A 20,442-nucleotide genomic window follows, 5' to 3' on the forward strand; every position below is an offset into this window, starting at 1 on the left:
TTTCCCCTGACAGGTTATTCAGTAACTACCTTGCATCAAAGACATTTCATCATCGTTTTGTGTGTGTGTGTGTGTGTGTGTGTGCGTGTGTGTGTGTGTGTGTGTGTGTGGTTCAGTAGGAAACACATACAGTTATAACTGATTGTCAAATTACCTCAACATGACTGTGATGACTCAGTGTAGAACTATTCCCCTACACGTGAATGGAACTGATAAGATTGTTTAAAACTTGAGAGAGTGTGTTTCAGGATCAAGTTAGATGGTGACGTCTGAGTATAGTTAGGAAAGACAAACACACACCTTTTGTTGAATAGAAAGTCGCCCGACTCCCTCCTCCGATGTAGTCACTTTGTTTATTTGTGCTGCAAGTGTGCAATGGCTCGTCATCAATTATTTTACTATTTTAGGCGTTCATGTGAAGTTAAAGCAAAAATCTATTTTTAGATCAATCAATACCTCAAAGTACATGACAGAGCTCCAAACTGACTGCGATCATAAGTGGCATAACCAGCATAACCCATTGATGATGATCCCTGCTGACATATGACACTCTCGACTCTTGTACTGTATATCGCAGCTGTTTGGCTTTAAGTCATATATTTGATTTTTTTTTTAACTAGAAGTTTCTTCGTCCCGCTGTTACGTTTGGTAGATTCATAAATATTCAGGGGAAAAAGCAATAAGTCTTCATACCTAAACAACAGATGAGGTCTATTGACACTTTCAAAACTACATATAAGACAGGTCTATTCACCCTTGTGAAACAGCCACATGCTGTCACTTTTCAATACTTGGTCAACGTTGTGAAAGTGGAACTACTGTAGACTTCAAAAAAAAGAATGGACGCTGTCACCGGACCTGAAAAGTGAAGCAGATGGTGAAGGGCCTCAAACCTACATTTTCTATAACGTCAAGCAGCGGGCTACTCCACTGGCTCCAAAAATAGTCTGATGGTATAGAAGTCAGTGTGAAACGAGCCTAGACTTCTAACTTGATTTATCAGTAAATATCTCAGTAGACATTTTTCTAATGAGGTTATGGTCTCAATCGCTAGTTTCAAGTCTTCTTTACAGGAGCTTGATGTTTATTTTGTAAATTATGGAGAAAAATAGACGATAATGTAGGGAATGCTTTAGGGGCGTTAGCTTGTTTTAAGGTGTTGTCAGCATTCAGTGGTTGCACTTTGCTAACCTAGCTAACTAGCATTAGCTGGTAACTTAAATCCCCTGAACACCCACAAAAGTGTTTTCAGTTAACTAGATGAACAGACCTCTTCTCAGGACAGTGTGGGTGTGTCTACTTTGATTGACTGAAATCTTCCTGAGTCTCCTGTTAGTTTTGTTTCACCTGTTAAGGCGGGACAAAGTACATTTTTATCATTTTAAGTGGTAGTTGGACATTTATGACCTCATAAATTACCATCAAATTTTCATCAAAGCCCCGCCCACCGTCAACCCAAGCAGAGGTCTAATCAGACAGGATAACTGAAAACACCTGTGTGGGTGTTCAGGAGCTTTAAGGGAAAATTCAACCGCGTCCGTGCAACTGCAGCACAGGCAGATAAACAGCCCCAACCCTGGGAGCTCTCCTGCACTCCTGCCAATGAAAGTCCATCTGAGGATTTGCGTCAGTCGGTTGTAAATTGGTACAAGATTGACTCTTCAGCATTTAGTTGAGTGCAGCGCCTTTGAAACATTACTTGCATAGTCTCCCACCCCCTCCAGAAGAGAGAACTTTTAAAGTCTTTTCATGTCAACACAACATAAAATGGATGTTTTTTTTCCCACAGTGACAGCTAAAGCCACTAGAAAAAACTGTGGCCATGGTTCCACTACAATTACTGAGACAATTATTAAGAGTGTGCAAACTAGTTTGTGGTAATTTGCTTCACTGCACATTTGTTTGTTGACACTGTGTGCACCACAAAATATCCCTATAAACTTAAATGATGCAGCACTTGTAGAATAAGTCTGTTATTTAAAGTATGCATTGTGCTTGTAGGGTCTTAATTTACTTATCAACTGGCCCAGATGTTTACTGAGGAAGTGCAGTGACGTCACTGTCTATAACTGAAATACAACAGTTGTTATTTATATGTACCCAGGAACAATTATAATACCTTGTCATTACAGGGTGGACGCCTTTACATTGTTTGTGGGAATTCCAAATGTAATAGCACATTGTGGTTTTACTGCAGAAGACTTCAATACAATTATACAACACAGGTTAGTCTGCATCATAAAATGACAGGTGATGCTAGCAAGATCACAATAAGAGTCACATTCTTTGTGGACTTTTAAAAAAAAAAAATATCTCTCTTTTTTACCTGAATTCACCTCTCCTGGAGTTCCCCTTTGTCCTCCATGTTTTAGACCTCTATTTAAAAGATCAGCTGGTATGAACTCCTGTAGCTGAATAAAGTCAGCTGAAGCAGGGAGAGACATGCAAAACATGCAGGAAATAAGATCAAAAAAAGATGCAATAAAATCAAACCCCCACAAATGGAACATTTAAAGATATTTTCAAAGCTTCCATTAACCTGAAGACTTTTATCTTTAATTCCTGCTGCAGTCTCAATCAGAGTGAATGAGTCCTTAAACCCAGAAATAAGTTCTATTTTTTCACTTTTGGGTTCCTTGTCTCAAAGTCAATGGGTTCTTGTGAATGATTGGTTAGAACCCTGAAATAAGGTCTGTGGTTAACACGCGCTTAAGAGATTTTAACATTTTGCTCTATGACATAAATTACACCAGTAAATAACCCACTCCTAAATATCAAAGCATGTATGTATCCAAATGCGTCTACAAACGTCATCATGCTGTCCGTGCAAAAACAATTGGAAGTTAATGGGTGGTGTAGTTTGTTTATAGCCTTACGTTAGCAGTTTTCTTCTGGCGGCTGCCTTTGTTAAACTTAAAAATCATAAAAGTGTTAGAAGAAGATTATCTAGCTGTAGTAAAGTATCATACATGTTTGTTTGTCACAGAGCTCTGCAATAATCCAACATCCAATCAAAAAATAAAGTTGGCTACTGCCAACTTCCAGGTCGGCCTACAAAAACATGTTTTCTAATGTTTAACAGAGTTTGAATCTAATTTTATACCACAGCCCTTGAGGAGCTAAAAATAGCAAACAGGCTAAAAATAGTAACATATTATCAAAGTCGGACAGTCCAGGAATTTGAACTTGTGTTTACAATGCTGAGGTGTGCTTTTTGTGTATTCCTGTGTGGCTACTTCCTTGTTTCCTTAACAGAGGGATTACAATGCTGTAGTTCAACAGGTGTAAAACATGCCCTCAGTTCACCTTGTCCAATTTTTGAATGGCTTTAATTTTAAGGCTGCACTTAAAAGGGTTGAAGAATCTTACTTAAGTCGATTTTTATTAATCCCTTAAAAGATCACACTTTGCAGGCTCAAAGTTTTCATTCAGCGGTGGCTGTAACCTGGGGTCCGTTTCAGAAAGCAGGTTTAGTGAAAACTCTGAGTCTGTTAACCCTGAAATGAGGGAAACTCTGAGTTTTCCATTTCACAAGGGAGGTAACTCAAACCAGAGAAAGAAGGGTAACTCTAGCCTGTTTCCCAAAGAGAGGTAACTTAAACTCTCGGTCAGTTACCATGGTAACATGCTCTCTGAACCTAACCTGGTCGGGACCAGGTTTTTCTCAGCAAACCTCGAGTTTCTCTCTGTCTCCGCCCTCTTTCAGCCACACACGGTATTTGATTTCTTCATTCATTCAGTCAGCAGGCGAGTTTTGGCGTAGTATAGTTCCGTCTGTTTTTTCAGAAAATCACTGCAAAAATCAGACATTAGAAGTTATATTTCCACTACCACGGCATGTCCTTTTGATAATGATCCGATTTCCAGCGGTACCGTAGGTGTTGTGCCGTATTCAGCACCCCTGCCGTGAAATGCACCCCCTCGCATTATAGGTGATATTCTGGATCAGAAGGCTGTTGTTTCGACCTATAGGAGTAGTTTATATATATATATATATATATATATATATATATATATTTATATCCTGGTAACCCACAACGGCCAGAACACTGGTTACTTAAAGTCTTTAAACTATTTTAAAGAGTTTAAAATCACAAACTTGGATGATAGCAAACACAAAACAACACCTTTTTGTATGTTCTGTGGAAATATACTGCAGCCATAATTACAAAATGAATTAAATGGATCTTTTGAGCAAGTTGAATGTATTTGACTTAGTGTTTCCTAAATATAATCCCAGCTTTTCTTGCAATTCATAGGTTCAAAAGTGTGTGTTTTTAATTGGGTTACCTGTATATAAACTACTCCTATAGGTGGAAACAACAGCCTTCTGATCCAGAATATCACCTATAATGCGAGGGGGTCCATTTCATTTCACGGCAGGGAAACACCGTTTCATGTCACAGTCCATCATTTACATACACAACCTCATCCGTCCTTACATTTCCAACATTAACAACCAAAGTCATGCTCTCATATCCCAACAGATATTGTGTGTTGCGCTGCGTTTTTTGCAAATGGGAGTTTTTTATACAACATCTAAAACAGCCACTTACGGTAATATTTACTTTACAATGTTAAACATGCTCAAAATGAGGCGTCACCGTGAGATTGTGCCGATGTTTTACCTGTTTGTACAATGTTTTTATGTTTCATCTTCAGCTGCTGCCAAGTGTGCTTCTCCCCCTCAGGAATGAACCTAAATTAAATAAACTAATAGACTACCACCCAAGCAGTTCCCCCTGTGATATTACTGTCATTGCAATAGTGTGCAATCACAGTAAAGCACCTTTTGTGTAACTAAAAACCAACTCACACAGAAAAAAGTATATCCCCGCCCTTCCTTCAAGATCTCTATTCCCAGCAGTGAATCCCATGAGTGTAACAAACAACAGCGAGCCACTTCAGCTTTTCACCCCTTCCTGTAACCATTCAGCAAGATCCAAAAACTTCTTATCTCTGGTGAAATGAAGCTGCTTTCTATTCTAACGCTGGCTCTTGTTTGGGTGGCCGTTCAGGCAGCAGGTAAGTCACTATCTGCAGAACGACTGACAATGAAATGATTGCACAATAATGTGGATAAATACAAGCCATATGTATGTTACTGCACATATAAAGTATACGTTTTTGCAGTTATTTATCACTTATACTTGCTGGCTTTGTGTTGGAGTGAATGACTTTGCCATCTACATGCTAATGCAGTTTTTGCACACATCAAGACTAAAATCATATGTTTAAAATGGCAATGATGTTTCTTCTGAAGTGCCAGTACAAATCACTACAAATAGACAAAAACCTAACACTTTCAGGACATTTCAACCTAACTGGATGATTGGTGATTCCCACCACTACCTGTGGAACTAGCTGTTGAATGTAGCATTAGTCTGGTCCATAGGCTATATGAAAGCTAATGTAGTGTGTCAGCTGGATGTATGAATATGCTAACCCATTAGTCATTACAGCACTATAATGGTATGTTTATGATTTACTACTAATGGTGAAAATGATCAGTACAGGCTTAAAATTCAGCGGCTCCTCTGGGACGTCACATTTCTTGTGTTTCATGTTATTTTATCATCATTTCAATAGTTTCTTAAAAAAAAATTTGAGACGTAGATGTAAACTAAGTTTGCAAGATGTAACATGGTATTTCATATCACTTAACTTATTAGCATTTTGTCCATCCAGAACAACACGTAACATAAACCATGAAATAAACCCTACAAAAATCCAACAACTCCCACGATGTTATCTGAATTTGCATGCCAAAAAAAAGTTGTTTGATTTGAATATCAGATGACTATTCTGCCTGCATGTGTGTGTTTGTGATTGTGCAGGGCATCATCATGGTTGCTGTACAGCTTTCTCCCATTTTAATGCTGTGAACTCCCTTGTAAAAAGAGGAGGAGAGGTGCAGTGCCGACGGCAGGGTATCACTCAAGGGTGCAGCATTAATGCAGTGTAAGATTACTTCCTGCTTTGTCTTTTCTCTTTTTGTGCATGTAATATAAACTTCCTTAAACTTCCTTGTTTATATGCTTCAAATTTCTCACCATCACCTACCATTTTCCCCAGACAGACATAACAGGTCTTTTGCCAAAGTGATACAGTATGACGGAGGCTGACACTTCCAAAGAGTTTTGCAACTTTACGTTGTTTCTGTCTCTCTTCAAAGTGTGCTCAAGTGGAAACATCGCCAAGTGTGTGTGGACCCTACACCTCACAAGATGCGAAATCTTCTTGCAATTTTGTGGTAACATATATATAGACTCACACACACATACACAGCTTATTAACAATTAAAACAATATATCAATGATTAAAAACAATAATGACAAAAACTACTATCTCAGCAAAAATGTGTTTATAAAATCAATACTGTTACCAAATGGTCACAGACTGTAAAAAAAAATGTCACCCATTGGTTTGTGGACTAGGGTTTTAAAGCTTTTAGTTTGGCATTTGGCCAACACAAACTGAAACTAGAAATTGAGGCAATAAACTTCTTAGAAAAATGTTTACTGAGGTAATATATCAAGTGGGAAGTAGGCTAATTTCCTCAGTGCTCCGTCCTTTGCATAAAAAAGATTTCAGGTTAAAGGCAGTTCTCTCATTGGCTTCACTTATCAGGCCCAGAAGCTACTTCCATATTTTTTAACAGTATATGGATGATCATCAAACTTACCATTCTCTAAACCCCTCTCTCAAACTATAATACTGTTGATCTTCCGGGTATTTTAGACATGACAGTTGAATTTTTTGGGCTTCAAGGGCCACTGAGTAACTTTCGTAGGAATAATCGGGGCTCTGCCCTCAAACACTGAATCCAGTCCTCTTAAAACATCCGTGGTCACAGGCTTTTTGTCCAACTCATGGAGCTAAAGCTAACTCAACTATCTAGCTAACTGAATTCCCATCAGTTGTGATTTCAAAATTGACAGTTACCATCTAGAAAGGAAGATTGCTTTTGTCTTCGTCCGTCTAAAAAGAAGGTCGAGTTATTTTTAAAAATCGTGAATATTCAAGTTTTTGCTAAGGGGTCAATTACAGTTTGGTATGGGTCAGTAATAGGCTATAAATTGATTAAATACAATAACTGACAACATTTAATTGGTGTTTTCCTTTTTCAAAAGGTATTGTTGCGTGGTTATTTATGCTTTAACGCACACAAATGCCAAGATATTCAAAGTGGCAAAGACACAACAACATATTTTTATAGTCTATTCTCAACCTACACCCCTTTATGCCTTAAGTATACAAAACCAACTTGCAAGCACGCACTTGTGCTTCTATCCAAAACTTGCCACACAGTAATGCAAGCTCACCTGTTTTTTTGTTTCCATCCAGCAGCAACAGAAAAGCTCATAAGGGAGAGAAAAAACCCCGACGTCTACGCAGGAGGAAGACCAAAATCTGATCATACTAGCCACAGATTGTAGTAAACAATGTTATAAAAGGTATCTTCTACTTGCATGTATTGTAATACAACTTGGTCTGGAAAAGGACATTAGCACAATGTGTAAAATACAGAAGTGGAAAAAGTATTCAAATCATGCATTCATGTAGAAGTACAAAGGCAATGACATCAAAATGTACTTAAATGTTAAATGTAAGCATTTAAATAGGCTAAATGCACACTTTTACAGAATGTTTAATATATTATTTGATTATAATTATTGATGCATTACTGTGTACACCACTTTAATGTTGCAGCTGGTAAAGGTATGTGGATCAGGGATTGGTAAAGTCGTTATCTCATCTTAACCTGTAACTATACACAATTATTTATTTGTTAATTATATTTTGTATCATGTCAAAAAAAATGCATACATAATGTGAAAATAGCAGTTCATAAGATCAAGCTTTCTTAGTTAGAAACGCTGCAACCTAACCTAACGTTAACTAACTAGCCCCCTAAGCTATATATTTAGCCTCTTGGTTTTCCGGGTGTTGTCTCCTTAAGTTAAAGTTGTACTAAGATTTCCATCCATTTAATTGTCTTAAGTTGCCATCTATCAGAGACCCACTAATGAAAGCACTTGTACTTGCCTTTTTGAAGTTTTCCAATAAATGTGTCCGTGGCGACATTCATGGCCGATGTAAAGATGCCTCTATGTTAGTGATGCTGCTGACAGCCGTTGGTCTGCCAGCTGAGATCATCCCAACGGTTATGCTGTGTTCACTTGTAATCAGAAATCAGGGTTGTAGTAAGCTCAGGTCCCCAGGACAGGCACTCTCGTCATATGCCACCATGGGCTTACCGGCCAAGCGCGGTACTGCAGCACTCGCCTGTTTGAGTGGTGGTCCTGTGCCGGAAGCACATTCACTCCCATACATGCGTGTAAGAGGAGATCACCGCCGAAAATTTTGGGATACCAATCAAAAGGCTCATAATTTTCTTGAGACCCTCTACTAAAAAAATGGTAGTGTAGGTGGTAATTTTAGACCCGACCAGAATCGAGTTAAGGGCAGGAGAATAAAGGTGTGCGGCTAAAAAGAGCCATAGTGAAACACCTCCAGCAGCTTCGGTCCCGTCTCCGTAGAGCCTAGTGCAAGACTCCCGCAGCGACACAAATCTTTTGCTCACACTTTTTGTGCATTGTATCTGATGTTTTTTGTATTGTTTTGCGTGTTTTTTTTTAATGTTATTTCGTGCTTGGCACTCAGGAATGGACTCAGGAACGTGAATATTTCTACATGCGGTAAGTCCTCGAACGTGGGAGGACGGCGGCCTTAAGGAAGATTGCGCCAATGAGCAGCTTTCCAAAGGAATGAATGGGCCCCATTTTTCCCGTCCGCCGAGTATCATTTTTTTCTATGTGCATGATAGTAAGGGCAGAAGTGTAATAGGAACGTGTGTGTATGAGTATCAATAAAGTTTACAAAAGAGAAAAATAAAAAGTGACCATGAAGGGGACAAGATGGAGGCTCAGAAAGAACAGGCTCATCTGAGGTTACATCTTACTGCCAATTCTAAAGTCTTATGGAGTACAACTTTAACACAAATAATGGAACATTTTTAACACTATATCCAGAATAAGGCAGCTTGTGCACTCTTAACTTAGTGCTGCATGTTCAAAAGCTTGAATTTCACATTAAAAAAATACTACTTTTTTAATGCTAACTTTACTTTTTTTTCTCAAGTCACATGGCGGACTGTGCACCATCCTTTTGTTAATGGTACCTGGATGGTATTCTGCATAAATCCCAATATTTATTAATTATTTAAAAATGTATACTAACGTATTCAAGCGAAACATTTCTCCAATAGCAGAAGCTCAAACAGTCAAAAGATATGTTATGCCACAAAATGAGGAGCTGTTATCATAATGCTGTCTTTAGGTAGCTTAAATTAGTAGTTTTAACTTAAAAAATATTTATATTATTAACTTTTTAGCCATGTGTAAACAAAGCTGACTTACTCTTGTGAACACAATTCTAACTCTGTCCTGGCTTTTTTCTTTTTTCGTCACTTTAATTATCAACTGCATTAGTCCATCATGACTGGATCGGCGTCTGACGCACTAAACCTAATTAGTCTACATTGAACAAGGCAAACTCAGAGCACTGGTACTGGCAGTAATTTAAAGACAATTGAAACAGCTTTAAATAATAATACCTGTTTGTCAGGCCGTCATGTGGCCTAATGTCTTCAGCCCAAATCAAACACAAATGCAATCCTGTTTCGTCATATGTCTCTGCAGAACAAGATTTTAATGAGGCCTTTTTCATACTGTCTGGTCATGTTCTGCGTACATGCACAAACATGCCACCGGCTTGCTGATGATGAAATACATATCTCAAGTGAATGGTGGTTATATGCAGCAGACAGTAAACATATTTAAAATAATTTCCGTTTGGGGATTATTAAAGTATTTCTGATTTTGATTCTGATATTTGATGTGTTTGACCTTATAAACAAACAGCTTGACAATTTAAAAAAAACAAACAACTTTGACGTTTGAGGCGCCTATTCGCTTACCAAAGTGAAGATGTGTGCTGACTCTTTTCAGACTATTTCTTGCTACTGGCAGAGAAATTGTCTGCAACATAACCTCCCTCCACTGTAAATGTTTATGCTAAGCTAAGCTAAGCTAATTTTACCCAACAGACATTGTGCGATTTTGTAAAAAAAAGCAGACAGTTTGGGACATTTTAAAATTTTCTACAAAAATAATTTTAACCTTGACCTGCCCTGCGTAATTGTGGCATTGCAGGTGCACCACGCTTTTTTGCCTGACATGTTTTACCGGAGCATGTTTAGTAAGTTCAGTTCAATCGACTCGCGACTCAGATCCATAACATCTTTTTAAAATAATATTGCTGATCAACTTGCACTTTTAACTGGCAGGAATAAAGGATGCACTCGATGAATCTAACTTTTCATTTTCATCCCACTAAAGATACACAATGGAAACTCTATAAGCTTATTTGATTAAAATCTTGTTTTATTGCAAAAAAAAAAAAATGTTGCAATGGCTTTTTTTTCAACACTTCTGAAAAGTATCTGTATTGCATTTATTAAAATTAAATATCATCATTTTAAGTTTCCTTGAATGTTGACTGAAGTAACTTGTACCTGCTTCTAACTTCTGCCATTAGAGCAGCCCTGCACACAAACACTGAAGTGAATGGTTGGATAGTTCAGTCAAATGAAAACTGAAAGAATGCATGCAGATAATGGAGGTCCTTTACAAGCTGATAAGTTAAAAAGGGAATTTTGGTATTTAACCTTGACTGAGCCAAGCTACAATGTAATTGATAACTCTGCACCATCACTGTACACTCACATCCAGGTTAAAAAGTAAATACATTTCCCTTAAACACTGAATATTGCTGTTATTATGATGTATTATGTTTATAGCTGATGCAGTCACTTAATTTACTCTTTTTTCACCTACCAGGAGTATTGAAACTTAAAAGCAAACAGAAAAGCAGAAATGGGGACATCCTTTTCACATCCCTTGTTCTTTGGTATGACGACAATAAACCTGTTGAGTTGGTGCTGTGATGTCAAGTTGCTCAAGATTAATCTCTTCTTTCCATTGGTAACTACACCCACTGGTGCCCCGTTTTTTCCCCAGGCAGAGTATTACATCAACGGCATAACAGTTAAATTTGTAGGAATATTATAACTAAAAATAACTGCAGTTTAACTTGATGATGAAGATGGTTTAATGATGTAATCCAATGAACTTTAATAAGGGTTCATGCAGGGTCAGAAAATGAAATACAAAACCATGAAACTCTTTAACTGGAATTAAAGAGACTTTCTGTTGATTAATTATGTAAATGATATTTAAAATTTGTTGATTTTTCACCAATGCTGATGTTTGTTGGTCAGTCCACCACTTTGACCCCAAACGAAGTAGCTTGACAATTATGGGATGGGTTGCCATGAACTTTTAGTACAGATATTGATGGTGCCCAGAGGATGAATTCTTATGACTTTGGTGATGCCCTGATTTTTCCTCTAGCGCCACCATGATGTTCACATTTGTGGTTTTGAGTAAAATGTCTATGAATGCTTGATATTTGAAATATTGTGGCCTTCAGGATAAATTATAATCATTTTTAGTCTGATCAAAGTTTTAATTTGTCCAATAATATGGTTTATGACCACATACCTGCAAGAAATGACATTCCCATCACCGTCATATCTACTGTGTTCAGGGCCATGTCAGAGTTTAAGACAAAGAACATGGTAAATATCATACCTGCTTAATGTAAAGTGTGGACATAGCTTAATGTAAGTTGAGCTAAAAGCCCCACAGAGCGGCTAGCATTGCTGTAGACCCTATGTGTTGTAAATAGAGTCAAGTGAAAAGACATTGGCTTTCAAAGGATAACTAAAATACCACAGTATCATTAACGCAGTACTGGAATGTTCTGAAGGCTGACTGTCACAGATTGAGATAGCAGGTAACATGAGAGGCAGCCTCCTTTGGCTCAGCAGGGATTTCAAACTGGCATGCTGTCAGATGAGGAAATACAATCCTAAAGAGCTTGAAGCAGAAATGGCAAGCATGTAGGAGGCAAAGGCAGGAAAAGGGCTAACACACTCAGGCAGGTGGGCAATATAGACATTCTGGCACATCAGGTTTGTGTAAACTATTAGCAATATATTAAACTCACTGAGTCTGTCACTTCAGTATCTCTGCAAGACCATCTGAAGACCTGTATTGTCCTATTTTAAATGGTGAAGCATCTGTTTAGGCTACCTGTTGTGCATATACTGCATAGAGAATGACTTTGCAAGGTGAAAAAGAAATGTCATATCTCATAAGAGAGTTAAAACAAAGTGGGCAACAATTTCCTTACTTCCAGGTTTACTGCAGTTTTAAAGCAATAAATGAAACAGACAAGCAAATACATATAACAGTTGGAATAAAAAAAACATTTCAATACAAGTACAGAAAGAGAAGAAAAAGAATCCTTTGTTAAGAATGTAAAGGAAATCTTAATCATATGCATACAAATGTAAAGGCGGTGATGTGGTGTGCATGTTTGAATAAATTATCTTTATGCAGCTACATGATTTTTGGATATATTTTACTTGGAACCGAGACCTCCTGTCAGAAGTCTTAAAGTAGATGGCATGTGCATTAGCTTGTAGCAGTAGCTATTATCCAGTTAAGTATTCAACCTGAATCTACAGCTCCCTTTCACACATGCAATGCGACCCTGAATTTTTCCCGAAATTACCCAGAGGAGCTATATGTGAGAACGCAAATGTCCGAATCCGTGGGACAGGACATCAAATGGGACCTTTCAGCTCGTTAGTACAAAGCCCGTGTGGCGTCCGACTGAACCAAGGATTCACAGCGAGTGAGGCTGGGCGTGTTGGTGGTGTTTCTATCGTCGGAAGAAAACAAACATTCGCGTCGGTAAGGGTCAACGCTGAAATCAGCAGACAGTTTCAAGGAATGGCTACGCCTCCTGCACGCTCTTCCCAGTAAGTAGTAGTGAATCGAATTTGAGTTCAGTTTAAATGTTTGATGATTATGTTACATTACCGATAGAGAGAATGTAGTCTTACAAGTGAACCGGGTTTGTGCTTGGATTCAATATCAAAACGTTTACATGAACTTATCGTTCCCCTCCGACAGCAAAATCAACTTTCTGCTGTTCGTCTTTACTGACTGATGCAGGAGCGAGAGAAGGAAAGCAGTACTTTAGCAATCAGTCTTTTTAGGGAGGGGAGGGGGGGGGGGGGGGGGGGTTGCTCAAAAAGATTGGAGTATCACTTTAAACTGTTTTCATGTTTTGTAGGATGGATTTTTCTCTCCAAATTCTCAACACATACACATGTAAATGCACGTATAGAGACATACAGTAAAGCGCTTTGGTCTAGTGAAGTCTGACACTGTGGAGATGTACGGTCAAAGATACAGTACATACGACGCAGAGACTACAACATGAAAAAGGCACTGTGGAGAGAGAGAGAGAGAGAGAGAGAGAGAGAGAGAGAGAGAGAGAGAGAGAGAGAGAGAGAAGAGAGAGAGAGAGAGAGAGAGAGAGAGAGAGAGAGAGAGCCATGCAGGGCTGGTAGTGTGCAGTTGTGTGTGTGTGTCTGCCAAAGTCTGCCAGAGTTCTCCAGAGTGCATCCCATCAGAAGTCATCTTCAGGGCGTTGGTTGCCCTGAGGCCTCTCTCGCTCTCGGTGCCGCTGGATGGCCCGCCAGATGCGACATAGGAATCCACCCCTGAGGGGAAAAAGGGTTACTAAAGGTAGATGGCTGGATGATGCGGTCAAAATTTGTGAGGAAGACTTAAGAAGCTACCTTTGAAAGCTGATTTAAATTCCTATTATCCGTCTTATTTTATTCACATTTCATTTCATTCTTTGTTTTTTGACTAAAAGACATTAAGTTCGTTAAAAGGCAATTAAGTTGAATCTCGAATAGGATAGATCTATCTACAAATTGAATAGAGATACTGTGGTTTCTGCTCTTGTTCTATCCTCTACAAGGTAAAAACATCCTTAAGAACCTGTACTACTGTAGCCTACTGTAAAAGCTGTAAAAAAGAATAAATTGTACAAGAATAAGAAAATGAATGTGTTTATATAAATGAAAAGAATAATAAATAATAAAGACAAATAAATAAAAGATTAAATAAAATGCAGGAATAAAACAATAACTAAATGTGGAAATATAAAAACAAATACATAAAAGAATAAATAAGTTAATTAAATGAAATGTAAAGGCCAATAAAAAAACTAAATTTGGAAATAAAAAGACAATTAAGATATTTTAAAAAGCATTTTAATTCATATGTATTTGTTTATTTACCTTTTGTATACATTAATTTATATATTTTTTAATAAACATATTTATTTATTGCATTACTATTTTCAATGTTTTTCAATCATTTTTAATTCATTTATTTTCATATAATGTAATGTATTATTAAATAGCAGTTAATTTGTATAAATTATTTATTTATAATTCTTTTGTCTGTTGTTTTTATATATCTTTTAAAATATATAATTAAAATACTTAGTTATTGCATATTATTACGTATTTTATTTATATTTATTAATGATTTTATGTATTTACTCATCATTTTCTTTATTTCTCTGTGACTCCATAGACCCAAAGCCTCAGAGACTTGAGAAAAGAAAAATGAGACCGTGGAGTTTAAATGTAAAAAACCTGTAGAATCTGTGAACACCTGCACATGATTCTTTGATTCTCCAACGAAGGATTTGAATTTTATTATTTTTTTAATACCACTACTTTTTAATCACATCTGTCAGCTGCTAAGAGTCACTTAATCTGATGTTCCTTTCTAGATTCACAGATGATGATGAGCAGATACCGTAGACGTAGACAGTGGAGGTCATCTTTGGTAACGTCGCTGAGAATGTCGGTCAGTGTGTATTCCTCCAACACAAACTGCAATGCAACACATCCACCATCAGTTTGAAATGTGCTGTGGTGCTCCTTATAGACAGATGTTCAAAAGCCAACCTTATCTATGGTGTCAGCATCTGCCCCCTGCTCCCTCAGCCAATCAGTGAGCTGCTTGTCTGGCTCGTGGTCTGCTGGGATGTGGAAGATGGACGGAGGTGAAATGTCTGTAAAAAAAACAAAAACAGAGAGTTAGAGAGGAAGACAAGCATTAAAGAGAAGATGAATCAATCAATGTGTGTGTTTACTATAGACTGTATAAAAATGAAAGTAGCCTCTCCAACGGGGTCCGTTCTCTCAACTTGATCCAATTATATTTACCACTGTGGGCCGCCATCTTGTCAGACTTTAACTCCTCCTCATTTCCTCTTACCAAAAAAAGGGCATTGATGTGACATTGGGGGGAGGGAGATACGTCCGTCCAGAATTAGCCACATTAGCTCACATTAGCCCCACCACCCGGGAGCTAGGCTAACAGAACACGTTACTAGATAAACAAGAGTCGGGATCCCGTGTCTCTAGCGGAGACTACACCGGCTCAGAGAGTGAAGTGCAGGCAGCGTTTATGATTTATGATTTAAACTGATATTCAACACAGTACCATGTAAAACACCAACCTTCACGGCCCGAACCCTCCCGCTGCTCCAGATTAGCATCTAGTGTATATGCCATAGATGGCACGCTGTACTGCAAGTCATGGTGCAAGTGTGGCTATTTAATTAGCACAACAAAGCTAACGTTAACACGGTGTGTTCCTAAACCATCTGTTTGTACAGTTGATCAAAGAGAAAACCATCTTGTTACTTATGGAAACACCACCACACAAATGACTGTAGTCCATGTCGAGATGACGGAGTTAGCATGCTAATGCTAATCCTAACAACTAGCCTCCGAGGAGAAGTGAGGGCCAGAGGCTAACTGTCACTCAAGAGGCCACACCCCTAATTATTCACAAACTTTAACCTCCAAAAAATAAAAAATAGCCTTTTACAAAAGTGTTGCCAAGTTGACTTAAACATACAGAGTAGATTTTTTTTCTAAACAAGTCCTAAATAGGTTTAATTATATTGTGAAAATTGACCTGTTTAACATTGGGGTCAATGAGAAACTGCTCTATTGTGCAAACTACTCCTACTGTACACTCGGAGAACTGCAGTTTTTGGCACAACCTTATTGGATCAACCAGGAAGTCGCTGAGGTGGGGGCTTCGGGTTTACCTGGTGGTTTGTGTCTGACTCTGACCAGCTCCAGGTCGTGTGCTCTCTGCTGCAGTGTGGCCTTCAGGACCTGCTGATACTCCTTCTCCTTCTGCAGCAGCTCCTCCAGCAGCCTGTAGCAACAGAGATATCTATTATAGTTAGCACTAGATCTCACAGTCATACAGCATGAAGAGTTGGGAGAGATGGTGTAGATAAAAGGTTGAAACACTGGAACAGAACTGGTAACATTATTGTTTTCAACACAAGTATAAAGGCCACACAAATGACACCTGTGATCTCAGAGCCAGAATAAAGCCTCGAAACTGGTGCAACCAGGTAATGAAAACCAAACGTTTCACACTGGCTAGAAACCAGGACAACGACCAGGAAACATATTTTTGCAGAGGGAAAAATCCTTTGTGATGCTTGCAAAGTGGTAACAAAACAAGCACACAGACACTTCAATGGCAGAGGACGTGACACATAGAGAGGCAAAGTCCCTCCCTTTCCACTGTCCCACATTGGGCCCTAATTTCAGAAAAAATATGTATGGTAGTGAACAGGGAGTCTAATTATTTTTTTGATCCCGATTGAATTACACATATATGATGTTTGTCAATTTAAAAGATCATTTGCAAGTCAAGAAAGCAAAACTACGTTGTAGGTTTATCGTAGCACTACTTAGTTTTGTGTGAAACCGTTTAGTCTTTTGTCTCGCACAATGTATGTCCCCTAGCTTGCTTGCTCTCTAACTAAATAAGCTATGTACCAAAACAAATGTTCTAGAAGAGCAAAATGCAACCCGTGAAACAACATTTTTAAAAAGTTTTAACAAAAAGAGGCAAGTTCACTTTGAAATTTTGTCATGTTTATTCTTTCTGCAATGGCTGCATCTCCTATTTTATCCTATTTTCGGATCTGAAAGTAATAAAGGAAGTAACTCATGATAGGTCTCTTTTTTTCCCCCCAATAAAAACAGATCAGTCAACTGATTTTAACACATAATCATAACATGTCAAATGTATAAATTTGCCTCTCACATGACAGCTCAAGTTGTACTCCATAAGATTTTTAGCTCTTTTTAATTGTCTTTTAAGTTAATATATATCAAAGAGTGAGTTCAAACAATGGTAATTGATCATATGACCCAATAATGAAAGCACTTGTTTTTCCATAGTTTTCCAATAACCGTGTCTGTGGCAACATTTCCAGGCTACATGTAAATACGCAACCATGTTAGTGACGCTGCTGACAGCCGTTGGTCTGCCAACGTCACCAACAAATATGCAGCGTTCACTTGTAATTGGAGATCGGGAACTTCCAACACCTGAGTCAGGCTTGTGTTGAGGGCAGAAGTGTAATAGGAATATGGGTGTGTGTGTGGATTTAACAGGTGGACATATAGGGGACAGACTCGAAGTAGAGAGGTGAATGTGTTTACAAAAGAGCAAAAGAATAAATAGTCCACACACAGTGATTGTTAGACAAGATGGAGGCTCACTTCAGTTACATCTTAGTGCCATAGAGGCCGCTAGAAACAAGGTATCAAAATTCTTATAGAGTGCAACTTCAAGTGTTGCAATAAGTATTTTTATCTGAGACATTTTAACAACAATTTGTCTGACGTATAAATCCGAGCATCAAACATTCCCTTTTTTAAATTATGAATAATCTCTATAAGCATTTGTATTGTTCTGTATCATTGCCTTTATTGCCACAAAGCTGTTTTATGCTGCTGTTTTGCCAAAAAGAGAAAATGTGAGACTTATATCCATGAGACTTTAACCACGTTTCAGTTTTTCACTATTAATGGTGACATTTAGGTTTTATATCAGTGCTTAAATATTGTAAAGATCAGAATAAGGCTTTTGCTGTGAAGGTTTTTCATTATTGCTGCTGTTATTGCCCTGCTGTGTCATCATGCTATGGGATCTAGTGACAAACACCCGTCACACGCAGCCCTGCAGTTGTTTATATATTTGTGACAAGTATGCTTGTGTGCGTAGGTGAACACTGTCATTCTACTGCAGTTCCTGTCACATGACAGACAGTGGTATTTCATCATCACAGCCTCCATTCACACAATGTGCCAGCAGCCGTTTTCCCATGTGTGTACAGGCTGTGTTGAAATCTTTGACTGACACTCCCTAACCACACATTAACCACATCAAAAGGAGAAAGAAAACTGCATCATACAACTTGATTGACTTTATTTATTGCTTTTTTTATTATGTCAACTCTTCTTGGCAAAATAACTCTCCAAAGTTAGGCTAAATGTTGGTGGGGGACAGACTGGCATGGCTATTTAAGAGAGGGTCCGTTGACCTCTGACCTCAAGATATCTGAATAAAAACTTTAAGATAATCCAGACAGTTTGGGGCAAAAACATGCAGTTTTTTCACTGCAGTACAAATGAGTTATTTTCACCTATTTTAAAACGGTGTATTTGAACATTTCTGCATACTGGACTCCTTAAACAGTGTTGAAATTATCCTCAAAGCAATTTCAGTCAAAAACAACTGGACTGGTTGTTTGTCTAGGAAGACGTTTCACCTCTCATCCAAGAGGCTTCATCAGTTCATGTACGCATCTGACCAGGCTGGGACTGGTCCAACTAACTGGTGTGGAGATCCAGGTATTTAACCTCTCACAAGGCCGATGATGTCACTGAAACCCTTTGTGCTCCAAGTGCCCACGCCCGTCGTTAGAGTGACAGTCGGTGGTGGGCAGTTGGTTTCGACGTCGTTAGTGCTCTATTGAGTCTGAACGACAGTCGTTGGGGTCACCCGGGCCATGTGTGAACAGTTGTCCTTTGAGGTTAGATTGTTGAATCTCCTGGGAAGGAATGAAAGGGCGGCATTGTAAATTGGAGATAAGTGGTGTCTCAGACCCCCTCCTCTGTTTAGCGATGGTTTCTCCACTTTAACATAGATGGCTTCTTTTACTCCTCTTTCAAACCATCTGTCCTCTCTGTCCAAGATTTGGACGTTGCTGTCATCAAAGGAGTGGGCTTTCTCCTTGAGGTGTAAGTGGACAGCCGAGTCCAGGCCTGAGGAGTTAGCTCTCCTGTGTTGGGCCATGCGTTTATGCAGTGGTTGTTTTGTTTCTCCAATGCACTTGGAGCACAAAGGGTTTCAGTGACATCATCGGCCTGTGAGAGGTTAAATACCTGGATCTCCACACCAGTTAGTTGGACCAGTCCCAGCCTGGTCAGATGCATACATGAACTGATGAAGCCTCTTGGATGAGAGGTGAAACGTCTTCCTAGACAAACAACCAGTCCAGTTGTTTTTGACTGAAATTGCTTTGAGGATAACGATGACCTGGACGAATGAGAACATTCACAGGCTTAGTGTTGAAATTACATAAACTGGATCTTGTGGATTCAATGAGCCCAGCTGTATTCATGTGTGATGATGTTGGTCCCCATAGTGACCATTTCATTGTAGTGAGAGCATTTTTTGAAACTTGACCTCACTGTATAGAATGAGCTGTTGTGACCTTGAAGATAATCTCAGCCTCGTGAAACTTTACAACCACAAATTAGAGCCCTGGATCATTCAGAGGATGGTTGGGATTTTCCAGGTGTATTGACAATAAAGGGGTTTCTGAGCAGTTTCCAGAACAAAAGGGCTGACAATCAATCATCGAAAAATTCAATTGTTGCAGAAATCTCCAAATGATAAAAGTGTTTGATCCCAAATCACAGCATGGGTTTTTCTGTGGTGTTCCTCAAGGTCTGGGTGTCTTAATGTGGAATTTTTGACCATTTCTATTTCTATTCTATTGAGTGATTAAAAATGGTTAAATTAAGCACAAATTCATGAGAATGAGAATGGCGTTCATAAACTTAAATCATAATGTACTGTACTAAGCCCGTATACAATCAACAAATGATCTTCATTCTTTTTTTATTTCTAAATACATGACTAGAAAACCTTGACACACGATGCTGAACTGCATCTCATGTTAATCTTTAGGTTCCCAGCTTTCAGATCATGTCCACCACTTCTATGTTGCATCTACTGTTGACCTGCTGTCTCCCCCTGAACAATCTAACCCCACCCTCACCCATCTGGAAAAAGGGGGCTGAGCCTGTTCATGTGTTTGCATCATGTACCTGTTGGTCTCCTGTTTGAGCCGCCCCAGCTGTGCACCCAGCTGATGTGGCGAGCGCTGGTGCTCCTGGGAGTGGGGAGAGTTTGGCGTGATGGCTGCAGAGTGTGCGGGGTCGGGTGTCGTCCCGGGGTCGTCGGCGTGGGGCGCCAAAACAGGACCGAACTCTGCTTCCTCTTCATCCACTTCGTCTTCCTTCTCCGCTCCCTCACA

At 38.8% G+C, this 20,442-nt stretch overlaps 1 protein-coding gene across 8 annotated transcripts in view; it reads right to left on the reverse strand.

Annotated features, from left to right (window-relative positions):
* Positions 1-11,157: 11,157 nt before the first annotated feature.
* map3k15 (mitogen-activated protein kinase kinase kinase 15) overlaps positions 11,158-20,442 on the reverse strand; it is a 30,112-nt gene continuing 20,827 nt past the window's right edge. For 4 of the 8 annotated variants that reach the window (XM_083935766.1, XM_083935764.1, XM_083935763.1 and 1 more), the window contains 5 exons: positions 20,234-20,442; positions 16,132-16,244; positions 14,975-15,081; positions 14,823-14,899; positions 11,158-13,705 (listed from right to left, as the gene is read on the reverse strand). The exon at positions 20,234-20,442 is cut by the window's right edge and continues 32 nt beyond it. In XM_083935766.1, coding sequence (XP_083791892.1) covers positions 13,612-13,705; positions 14,823-14,899; positions 14,975-15,081; positions 16,132-16,244; positions 20,234-20,442 — 600 coding nt within the window. In that variant the 3' untranslated portion in view covers positions 11,158-13,611. Of the gene's footprint in view, positions 13,706-14,822; positions 14,900-14,974; positions 15,082-16,131; positions 16,263-20,233 lie in introns of all 8 variants that reach the window. The other 4 variants (XM_083935765.1, XM_083935762.1, XM_083935761.1 and 1 more) reach the window with 1 other exon arrangement.

Source organism: Echiichthys vipera, assembly GCF_963691815.1.
Source record: "Echiichthys vipera genome assembly, chromosome: 21".
NCBI classification, from domain to species: Eukaryota; Metazoa; Chordata; class Actinopteri; order Perciformes; family Trachinidae; genus Echiichthys; species Echiichthys vipera.